This window comes from Colias philodice, chromosome 10, assembly GCF_061535455.1.
Source record: "Colias philodice isolate Cphi_HAF_F1 chromosome 10, ilColPhil1 Martin Lab GWU primary, whole genome shotgun sequence".
In the NCBI taxonomy this organism is placed as follows: domain Eukaryota; kingdom Metazoa; phylum Arthropoda; class Insecta; order Lepidoptera; family Pieridae; genus Colias; species Colias philodice.
In genome coordinates, this window is record NC_143095.1 from 10,370,625 (window position 1) to 10,383,247 (window position 12,623).

Below are 12,623 nucleotides of genomic sequence, written 5' to 3' on the forward strand. Positions count from 1 at the left end.
AGCTAGTCTATATTCATGTGCAATTAACGCCTGCATCATACATTAAATTTTTCGATGTACAATTTGTTATCATCTAAAGGTCACTTTCTATATTTATCAGATTAGGACAAAACAACTTCCTCGAAAGGAACGTATCACATGGATAAGGGTGCTTTTCCACTAATAATGTGCGACGATGTGTAGCGAGGAATGTGTTTATTTACAAACCTGACCTAACCTAAGCAATTATAGTATCGCATCAAACGCTAAACGCTTCAAACTTCAAACTAAATTAAGCGATGAGATTAGTTTTTAACTGACTTCAAAAAAAAGGAAGAGGTTATCAATTCGGCCGGTATATATTTTTTACTTTTCCGTTTTTGAAGTCGGTTGTTTTTAACGTAGTTATTTTTATTACAAACACATTCCTCATCGCTACACATCCTCGCACATTATTGGTGGAAAAGCACCCTAATTTTTTGTAAGCAATGTTACGACAGTACCATTATAGGTAAATATAAACCCTTTCTTGGAAGATACTATAGCTAATTATTATTGTTTACTGGAATTCGTTCCGTTGAAGTGAATTCTATATAAATATACCTAATACTCCTTGTTTACTGCGCAGTTTTTTGTCAAAAGGGGCTTAGAGCTCGTTAAAATCTTGATACATTTTCAATATTTATAATAAAGAGGAAAATCATATATGTACTTACATATTAAAAATAAGCGGACATACTTTTATTATTTTCATCTTCTGTTTGCTCAATTCCTATTTTAAATGTTATGTATGTTCATAAACTGTGAAAGAATATTTGGATTTTATATGAAATGTACTGGGAATATTTGATTTATTTTGATTCAGAAATGATCGCAATTCGCATGATGTAAGTATTAACACGAGGAAAACTTCACCCTCAAAAGTAAAAAATAATGACATGGAATTCAGAAATAACAAACCTTCGGTACGTACATGATGATGATGAATAAGTGGGTGTTTTCTATATTTTTTATTTTATGACTGAATTATCAAAGGAAATTAGTATATCATTTTTATAATTTTACATGTTATTAAAATGAATATTCATTAATTTGTCATAGAACATTTAATAAAGTAAGTATACACAACATCAAAAATAATATGTTAAATAACTCGAATATAGTGCGCTAATGTCAAACAAATATACAAACTTTCGCATTTATAATATTAGTAGTATTTTTAAAGATGATTGCTTTTTATGTCTTATTTTGGGTTTCATGTGTTTGTTTGTTTGTCTGTGTTTTTTTCATGTTGCAAAGATTAATTTTATGACGATTTTTATGTCTAGCTATATTTATTTTTAGTGTTCTATGGCCTATGCGAATTTTCTTAGACCACACGTGCGAAGCTGCTAGTTTTTAATAAGTAAAATATTATTGAGACTTCCTGAGTTCTGATATTACAATATAAATTATCAATTTGTTTATAAAGACGAGCAATTAAAAAAACTACAAATATGGAACACTGAACAACAAAATATTCTGTGCAACAAAATCAAAATTGTAACGCTCCAGAAAATATCTTTACAGCGTGTACCTATTATAACTAATCGAATCATGACTATTACTGTAGTTTAATTTATACCTTTTGCCAAGTAGACTACAAGCCCACATATGAAAAAAATATGGGTCAAATGAACCACCACGGGACATATCTAGTACGAAAGAAGAGCAAAAAATAATAAGATTCATCACTGTGCCGTCACTTGTAAGCTGTCCAACTGAGTGCAGATGAGAATTGAAAAGTACAGGTAGACTCGGTAAATTTTGGTCATATGTTTTTGTACGGCATTCTTAACCATCGATAGATCCATTAAAAATAATAAGAAACCGCTCAGTGCCGTACAAAAATGTTGGTCCACCAAGTCGGAATTTTAATTTAATTTCCGAGAGTTACCGGGGGTAAATTTGGTATACATTTAAAAGAACAATTATTTTTTGACGGCATTGCTTTTAATAGTACTTTTGAGTGCTAGATAATGTTTTGGAACCGAAGCCGTACTTAGTCAAATGACCCCCTGGAGTGGGGAAAGAGAGGGGATTGCAACTCTCGATTTTTTCCCCTTGTCCCCATGATTTTTGTACGGCGTTGCGGACTAATGGATTAAAAGCAGTATAGCAATAGTATGACACAGATGCCGTACATGGTCAAATGACCAAATTTACCCCCGGTAACTCTCGGAAATTAAATTAAAATTCCGACTTGGTGGACCAACATTTTTGTACGGCACTGAGCGGTTTCTTATTATTTTTAATGGATCTATCGATGGTTAAGAATGCCGTACAAAAATATATGACCAAAATTTACCGAGTCTACCTGTACTTTTAGATTCTCATCTGCACTCTGTTGGACAGCTTACAAGTGACGGCATAGTGATGAATCTTATTATTTTTTGCTCTTCTTTCGTTCTAGATATGACCCCTGGTGGTTCATTTGACCCATATTTTTTTCATATGCGGGCTTGTAGTCTAAAGGGTATGTTCATTAAAACTGGAATTCGTGTGTATTTCGCTTGTTAAAATAATTTAAACGCATCGCAGTTGAAAATAAGACAAATTATACAGGAAATATTAAGAAATATGTAATAAGCGTACAATGGTGTACAAATTAGGTTTAACTTTTATTCTTCTAATAAAAGTTTTTCTAATAAATTGAACCTTTATTACTTATTATTCTTTAAAATTTTATCTAAGTATATAAAATGCCTTGAAATGACATCGAATATCTATCTCGTTTATTTTGCTGAACCAAATAAAAGAGCTGAGTCCCAAAAATACAATTATTGTCCTAATAGTCAATCAAAACCTAAATTTAATTGAGTTGATTAAATAAATAAAATACGTATAACCTCTCAACCACCGAGAGGCCAGATCCGACCGCGACACAATAGATTTTCTATTGTGTCTGTGATTCCGGGGGCTGATGGAATAAGTTGTTAATAATAGAAAACTTAATCAAAAGGTGCATAATGAAAGGGCTTATAATACTTGCAATGAAAATGTTGAGAGGCAGCCAGCATACTGTAAACACAGCTACTACAGTCACCATCATCTTGATCATCTGTAAGCAAAATATATCTATATGATATAAATAAAATAAATGATTTAAATTATAATTTAAAACCATAAATTCTCTTCTCAGAACCATAAATTCTCTTTTCAGAATTGAATAAACATGGGATAGAATGCTGTAACTAGTATTAATTTTGAACTACATTCGGTTGATTGTCTGGAAGAAAACGCTTTGTGATAACCAGACGCACAAAGCATAGCAATAAGGCTGCTTAATGTTGAAATGTATTCTTAGATTATTAGGTTAGTTAAATTGCATTTTCAAAGCAATCAATGTTGTTTTTGTATCCGTTCCTAATAACCGGATCTCTTTTATTTGTAGAAAATTTATGACGCAGTACGTTTTCTGGATCAATTCACTGCAGACCTAGTTTTTAGAAGGTAAGTCTATTTTTATGATATTTTAACGAACGATTGACGCAATGACCTATAATTATTATAGACTAGCGGTCCGCCCCGGCTTCGCCCGTGGTACCTACATGTTTTATAGCCTATGTTGCTGAGTGAAGATGCAGCTTTCTAATGGTGAAAGAATTTTTGAAATCGGTCCAATAGTTTATGCGTGAAAACCATATAAACATACATAATAATTACAAACCTTTCCTCTTAATAATATTAGTATAGATTAGTTCAGTCTAAGATTGATTAATAAAAGTTTTCACCTATTAATATAATGTTTGATAAATTTTTTCACCTTCGTCTATCAAATTGCTTAATTTAGACGAAAGCATTGGTTTAGGTACTAATCAATGAAACATAGCAGGAGACTTTTTTAAGTTCTCGCTTCAATTATAATCGATTTATAAATAAATTACAGAGAGAGAGAGAGGGGAGTAGAAAATCACTGCAAGCTTTTAATACTAATTTTCCAAGTACCTAATGGCAGGCAGCGGAAGTCATTTCCATGTATTCGCAATGCTTACTCTTGTAAGGCGCGTGAATAAAATATAAATACGGATGCTTTTATCGGAGCTTTTGTTCTGTTTTAAGCTAAAATTGATTGGTCACATCAAGTTAGTATAAAGAAAATAATTACTCAAAAAATATCCAAATATTTAATTCAAATCTACCTCGGCCAAAAGGAACTTTTGTTACAATTAATTGTGTAGCCAATTAAGTGTGTGAAAAGTAAACCATTAATAGTAATTCTTTTTGTTTTATTATAATCTAGATTGATAGTAGGTACTACGTTCTTCTTTTGCAGACTGGATTGTTAAGTACGTTAGGTTATATTTTATCTAATTAAATAAAATTTTAACTCTAATGTGGATTTACTTAAAATCCACCCTCACCTTTCTCTTAGCCATTTGCAGTCTGGAGTCTCTAGCGGACTGCGCCTCGCCAGGTGGCGGTCCCCACACCACGTGCGCTATCCGAGCGTACGTCACCACCAGGGCAGAGAGCGGCAATCCGAACTGTAGGACTAGCAGGATGTAGGAGTACTGCTGACTGTATTCTGTGTGCTCCCAGCGTTCGAGGCAGACGTCCCTGAAATAGTTTTTATCTTCAGCATCGGCCGTAAAAACGAACAGGCGTGCCTGTAATATAGCTTACCTTTAAATCGGCAATAAAATCGACCGGGAATGTAATGCGATTTAGCTTTGAAACAAAAAGCTAGAAGTAATTATATTTTGCGATTGAAAAGAGTTGCAAATGTTTGAGATTCATTAAATTTTTTTAAATAATTGTAAAATTGAACAGTGAAATATTTCAAAAGCGTTGTTATAATAAAACTTCACAGCTTTATTTTTAAGCCACGATCGAATATAATTATGATTTTTGTATGTTTGTTTTGTTTCCACATTATGTTCGCCATTACAATTATACACAATTTGGAATGTCGATTGTGATTGAATATATTTTATAGATAATTGCCAAGGAAATGGGAGAACATACTAATATATTGCTGTGATAAGAATCTTAACGTAGAAATTTATGGTAGTGAAATAATTTATTGTTTAACATAATGGTCTTACGAATTCGATAGGTACACCATTTATATTCAGAGTGTATTATCACAATGTAGAAATAGTGATTAATGACACTGCTTACGACTGGATACATGTTTCTAAAATTAATTTGATAAAAAATACCAATGATAAAGTAAAGATACTCACGCTTCGCAAAACTCATGCCACGGTGTCGGTCGTTGAATTTGAGAAACTATGAATATAGGGGCTGCAGTTGCGCAGGCGCCTGCCCATACCGCACTCACTATAAACTTCGCAGCCACCCGGCCCAAACGTGGCTTCAGCGGCCTCATTATCGCCATATAACGATCTAGCGATATAGCTACTAGAGTATAAGCACTAACAAACACAGACACTGCTTGCGAGTAATTCACAATCTTACACATAACCATTCCAAATGGCCAATATCTCAACACTAGAACAGGAACAAATGAAAAGGGAACGCACAATGAAGTCATCAATATATCACCGATAGCTAAGTTCATGATAAAGTAGTTGGTCACTGTTTTCATTCGCGGTGAATTTTGAACTATGAAACAAACCAATCCATTCCCGAAAAGGGAGATGATAAAGACTGTACAGTACATCAAGTAGACAATGAAATGAAAGAACGGCGTCGAGAGGAAGCTGGTGAAACCCGGGTCGCAGATCGCATGATCCGTCCATGTTGCGTTCTCTGTTTGGTTTGTGTCTTCTGTGATATTAGTAATATTGACGTATTCCGTACTGACGTAAGGTTCATTGGAATCCAACATCATAGGTTACGTTTTGTAATCCGCCATTACTTCACACAGAGTCCTGAGTCAAGAGAACTTGAAATATACCTAAGAAGTTGGAATGCTTCTTCTGCATTTATCTGTAACAAAGATAAAAAACATGGAATTAAAAATATTATATAGAATAGTGCTTGGTAAACATTTGAATGTGAATCTTTCTACAAAATAAAAAAATACTTTATTTAGGATTAAGGAATTTATATATTAACCCGGCGTCATTGAGGTTGGGTCAAAATGACCCTGCTTGTTTATAATTTACAATATTTTTGTAATTATGTGCACGATTGTGCTGTTCTTTGTAGTAGCTGGAGCTAATAATGTAGATTAAACGTTTTCGAAGTGAAATCCTTTCGACGTCGAGTGTACTGGGAGCTACATGCGTGTATTTTCGAAAAAGGTAAATATGACCCATCCTCACAATTGATGTAACAATTTCGCGCCATGGCTAAGTTATCGATTTTTACTGTTGTGTATGATTTCTTGGTGTCTGCAAACATTTTTTTGCTTGTTTCAGTGAATTTAATGTTTTTGTTTGTCCAACAGGTATTTATTATAAAATAGGTACTATAAATGGATAGAATAGAAAATATCACGTATCATGGCGGGTTTAGACTCTTGTCTGACTCAGACTTACCTTATTATGATGATGAAGTAGAAGAAGAGGATCATGTTAGAGTCCGGAGTGTGTTTCAAGCGGAGAAAAGCGAAAACCCGAATTCAATACCTTTTACAATAAAACTAAATATGGGGTTGACGTCGCTGATGATCTTTGCACCTCATATGATGTGAGTCGTAACTCCAAAAGTTGGCCCCTGGCAATTTTTATGCCATGTTGGACATACAGGAATTAATGCGCTTATAATACGTCGCATAAATAAAAACAAACCAAACGATAAGCGACGTAATTTTTTGAAAAACTTAGGGTCTTGCTCTGGTCTTAGGACATTTGAAAATTCGCCAGGAATTGATCGATAGCAATGACAAATGGGCAAAAGAATCAGAAAATTTATTGGTGGATCATCAGAGGAGCCACCTGCAATTCCCGCAAAAGATGTTAAGTGTGTCCGGAAATAAAAATAGTAAAAAAAAAATATTTTTGTCAAGCTTGCCCTAAATTTATTTGTCCTGAACGCATCATGGCTTTCTGTATTGATTTCATTTACAACGAAGATTCTAATTAGCTTTGTTTAAGTTTTTTTCTAATATATTTACACTTAAGTTTATAAAAATGCTATTAATAACCAAAATTACTGGTTATTAGCTTAGTAATGACATGAAAACGTAAGAGGTCTATATTTTGTTCCTATTTTTATGAGTTTATGTCAAAGTTGATTAAAGTGAATAAAACGTTGGTTAATTATTATTTTTATTTTATATTATCAAAACCAGAATACCTATAACCTATAATAATAAAATAGAAAACTAATTTTCTTAAAAAGTTTAAAAATAACAACTATAAAATATATGGGTAATATTGACCCACCTCAACGTTCGCGTATCTGTTTTCTACCACAATGACGCCGGGTTAATTACATATTTGATTTGAAATAGATTCTGTGTGCGTCAACACAGACTTGAATTTATTCAAGCTACTTTCGTAGCATTTTCTTTTACGTTGTTTAGATGTGAAAAAAGAAATTGTATTATATTATGATATTCATTTATTTTTCATGTACATGCCCTTGTCATTAAAATATTATTTAACGAGAGTCTTACATAATAAAAAGTATAAGTTATTAAAATTCATACCGATTTTTTCTATGAATATTTTATCATTTTATGATTTAGTGTTCCATAATGGTCCGAGAGCTACTGCCTTTCGATTACATTATCAGATTTTGCCTGACAATTTAAGGATTAATTTAGTGACAGATGGAGAATTGAAACCGTTTAATATGTATGAGATCTCGAATTCTATATTCAGTATGGTAATTCGCAAAATCGATTGAAATATAGATTCAATAATGTAAGTAAGTAGGTCAAATAGTGTCATAATATGATACTTATATTAGAGCGGCCGTACACGGGCGGCTCGTAACGTCTGAGCGACGTACACGGACTGCTTGAGTGGTCAGTCGTTGGCTGCTCGAGCTGTCGCTACAAACCACGCTTTTGACGGTTTTAAGCGATCTTGACGGCTCGAGCAGTCCGTGTACGGCAGTGAATGAATGTCCATAAGGTATTTCTTTGTATCTTAAAATTGGCTATGTGCGGGATGGAATATTAACGTAAGTTACCTATACAAAGCCAGGATGAAATATATTTAAATAAAATTTCATCTAATTATTAATCAAGGTAATAATTAAGAATTGGCACTAACGAGGACTTTTCTCGTAAATACGATGAACTTTAAGGATTTATTCATGCTACAAGTAATCTGATTGCCTTAATTATTTCCTTGAGTTATTATTAGAAATATGAGATTTGAACTTATTTAACTGAATCGAATGCTACGAATAATACTCATAATTAATTTATATGAAAGTTTCCTTATATTATTATATTATTTTATTTCCTTATATTATTTTAACAAGTGAACAACATACAAAATATTTTCTATAATTATTATAACAGAAAGAAGAAGAGAAAATACTTATTTAATTTGTAATTTTGTACGTTCCACAAATATTAACTTTCTTCTAATCTAATTATCAAATTATAACAATCAATTGTAAAAATAATTTTGCTACAAAAATCTATTCCTTTAATAAACGAAGATGTAATAAAAAATATTTGATCATATTTGGGCAAGGTGAAAATATTTCTTACCAAGTTTTTTCAGAGACAATATTTTTCATTTTCTTATTACATTACTAGAATGTTCTGGATTGAAATCGATGTAAATTCAAATCATTAGTTATCATTAATTAATAGTTGCTTAGTCGATTATGGGTGCCTATTATATCGTGGTTAAATAAATTAGAATTCCTTTGATGTTAATTTTTTATAATTAAAGAACTTATTTGTTTATTTATACTTCATAGCAAAATAAAATAGTTTGGAAAATCCAAAAGTGCACGCCTCATAATTTTTTTTTAATAATTATTTATTAATAATTATTTTTGTTTATTTAATAACAATTAAACCACATCGAATCAGACCCTGAAAAATGAAAGGGTTCTATTCCTGAGCATACTCAAGCGTAAGAGAAAAAAAAAGACTCGATTAGTAAAGTATTTCGGTCGCTATCGTGTTAACAAGAAAATCCTCCGCACATACAGACACACGGACGTCCAAGACAGAACTTTTTCAAACTGTTTTTTAACTAGTTTAAATAACAAAAACCGGCCAAGTGCGAGTCGGGCTCGCGCACAAAGGGTTCCGTAGCAGCAAATATAATAAATTACAGTTAAATCAACCTATCTCAAAAACTATAAGAGATACTTTGATCAAACCAAAAATCGTTGAAAGAGTTAATTAGCATGCATCACCTCTATTTTTTTTAGAATTTTATACCCCGTAGTTATAAAAATAGAGGGGGGGGGACATACTTTTTACGACTTTGAGAGCTGATATCTCAAAAACCGTTCACTTTAAGAAAAATGTTTTTTAGAAAACTTTATATCATTTTAAAAGACCTTTCCATTGATACCCCACACGGGTATGTACATCGAAAAAAAAAATTTCATCCCTCAGTTACATGTATGGGGGGCCCCACCCCCAATTCTTTTTTTTACTATTTAGTGTCATATTTTTGTAGCGGTTCATACAACACATATTCCCATCAAATTTCATCACTGTAGTACTTATAGTTTCCGAGTAAATCGGCTTTGACAGACGGACAGACGGACAGACGGACAGACGGACATGACGAAACTATAAGGGTTCCGTTTTTGCCATTTTGGCTACGGAACCCTAAAAATGACATCAAAAATATCATGAATGTTAAAAATAGTGTTTTTTCTTAATATGTGTGTGTATGTAGGTCCCCTATTATCTTACAAGTGCAATGTATGATACATAAAGACATTTTAAGTTTGAAAAATCAGATGTTTTGCGCGAAGTGACAGTAGTACCCACCTCAACGCTTCGCTTATGAGGCGTGCAAAAGTTAGAACAAAAGATTTATCAGGGGTTTATTGAAAACACCGCACAATATTTTGGCACGTTAACATTAGCAGCTGAATCTATATACTACTAGCCGTCCGCCCCGGCTTCGCCCGTGGTACATATTTACGTTTTCTCTACATAAAAACCATCCTCGTACTTCAAGGAATATAATAAAAAAAGAATTATCGAAATCGGTTCAGCCGTTCTCGAGTTATGCGCTTACCAACACATTTTGCGATTCATTTTTATATATAAGATTAGACTATCGAGGTAATAAGTACTTGAAGATATCTATACATTGTATTGAAATTAATGCTCTGTATATTATATGAGATTTCTAGAGAAAAATAACACTTATAATTATAATAAGACCAGATTCTTAATATAAAAGACGTATCGTATAAGGTCTATAGACACAATAAACAATCTCTAGGATCCAATAACAATAAGCAATCTATATTAATATTATCGCATAGTAACACAAATTCGAGCTCGCAAATATTTCGCTTAGTAATTAATTTTTTGATTCAGAAGTTCACTGGAATTCTTTTCTCATAGATTTTCTCTTATATTATTATAACAAATATTTCAGTAGTCTGTGTCAACGATGTATAGAAGTCGTAGAATTTTTTTTTCACAAAATGATGGTCATCCAGTGGTCGAATAAACATAACCATAAACAAGATATATATTCGTGTGTGTGCTGTTTTGTTGAAGTGAAACTTCTTTAGGCACGTTGAGAGGAAAATTTCAAGGTCGCATCATGGCAATACCGTCACGTCCTGGAGTAAGGCGACGACTTTGGTATCTTTAAATCTTGCAAAAAAAATTTCACTTCTGACATGTGTGCTCGGCACACAAGCTTTTTTTATTATTTGCTAATAATAAAAAAAGCTTGTGTGCCTTCTCTGCACTCCTTCCCCTTACCTTATAGTTAGGTGTGTGATGTGTCTTATTTCTTATTCCACTGTCCGCGAAATTAAACTGGGTAAAAAGTTATTTACGTATTAGTTTATGTATTAAAATATCCTTGATTATTTTTCCGACCCAAATATCGACCAATAGAATTGCACCATTCGACGTCACGTGGTACAACCTACATGGTATTATACTGATAATTTTTTGAAAATTTTCTCTGGTCGTTGACGTCAAACTGACAGGTTGAATTCAATTGTGAAATTATTGGCCGACATTTGGGACGGAAAAATAATCCCCCGAATACTACACGAGCTTCAAAATTATCTGGCATTTCCCTCAAGGTTCCCTGCAAACAAATAAAGTCGTCAAGTTTTTCAGGAAAAATCACTCGCGCTTCGCGCTCGTGATTTTTTAACCTTGACTAAAAACTTGACTCCTTCATTTGTTTGCAACGAACCTATCGGAAAATACCCGATAATTTTGAAGCTCTTGTGGCATTATAAGTGAATAGTTATATAGATAGTAACACGCAGTAAAATGTGCAATATGCTGTCATTTCATTCGCAGTGTGCGGCCGATAATACCACCACAAAAAAAATATTTATAGCGCTATTAATTTCGCTTCATGGAAATTTTGTTATTGATAGATACGTATTTGTTTAGACTGAAATAGTCTAGAACATTCCGCTTGGTAAAGAGTAATCGATGTTTTTTGGGGATGAAAAAATGTAGTTCTAGAAATTTGTAAATCCGACCGAATTCTAGGTAACACCGATAAAAACCGATTCTAGGTAGTTTTCAAGCGAGGATATATAGAGGCAAATATCCTTTTATGTTTATTTTTTCCCATACTTTGATTGTTCATATCAGTTAGTACATTGTAAATAAATGCTATAAAAAGTATAAAATATCTCTCGAACCTCCCACATTTGAGTAACAGTGTAAAGGGCAAATTGAAACATCCTACTAATATTATAAATGCGAAAATTTTTGTTTGTTTGTTACTTCTTCACGCAAAAACTGCTGAACAGATTTTATGAAATTTGGTACATAATATATAGACGGTAAATGGGATTAATACATAGGATGGTTATTCCCGAAAATCCCACAGGAACGGGAACTATGCGGGTTTTCTTTCGACTACGCCAGCGAAGCAGCGAAGCTGCGGGAAAGCTAGTTTATTTCTAAATATACACCGGATGTATCCAGTAAGTACAATTATTTAATGGACATGAAGTCATTAATTAGATGTAAAACTGGTGACGCTAATCAACGAAACGAAATCTAATTAGGACAAAAAGTTTGTATAATTTTGCAGTTAAATGATTTAGAAGCTTTCCGTGTTATTAGGCGTTGCGTGCATTTCCCAATTATGAATAAATGGCACTGCTTTCAATGTTATACACGAAAATTCAAAATAACTTTTGTATCTCGTAGTTTATGTGCTGACTTATGACTAATAACTGTTTGTTAAACATCCATATACTCGTAAGTAATGCGATTTTACGCAAATTTTTGTATCTTTACATTTATTAAATATGTTAAATGTACCCATTATCATGTAAATTAAAATGTAAAATTGACATGATTTTAAAAGAGCAATACGGAGTTTCTTGCATCTTCTTCTCCGTAGAAACTGCTTTCCGAATCGGTGGTAATTGGTAAAACTATGTTATGACGATTCAAAAGTGCTTCTAGGATAAATCTAATTGAATGAATAAATGTTTGAGTTTGAGTTTATATATTTCTTTTCACCCAAAACCATTCAAAAAGGAGAGTTGGGGAAAGAATCCACATAATCGTCATTCTTTTTCCTCAT

At 32.8% G+C, this 12,623-nt stretch overlaps 1 protein-coding gene across 2 annotated transcripts in view; it reads right to left on the reverse strand.

Annotated features, from left to right (window-relative positions):
• LOC149485441 (RYamide receptor-like) overlaps window positions 1-12,623 on the reverse strand; it is a 61,186-nt gene that overhangs the window by 12,026 nt on the left and 36,537 nt on the right. The window contains exons 1-4 of one of the 2 annotated variants that reach the window (XM_089700315.1): window positions 10,814-10,891; window positions 5,208-5,916; window positions 4,383-4,578; window positions 3,011-3,079 (exon numbers count right to left, since the gene is read on the reverse strand). In XM_089700315.1, coding sequence (XP_089556441.1) covers window positions 3,011-3,079; window positions 4,383-4,578; window positions 5,208-5,818 — 876 coding nt within the window. In that variant the 5' untranslated portion in view covers window positions 5,819-5,916; window positions 10,814-10,891. Of the gene's footprint in view, window positions 1-3,010; window positions 3,080-4,382; window positions 4,579-5,207; window positions 5,917-10,813; window positions 10,892-12,623 lie in introns of those variants that run through there. The other variant, XM_089700314.1, reaches the window with a different exon arrangement.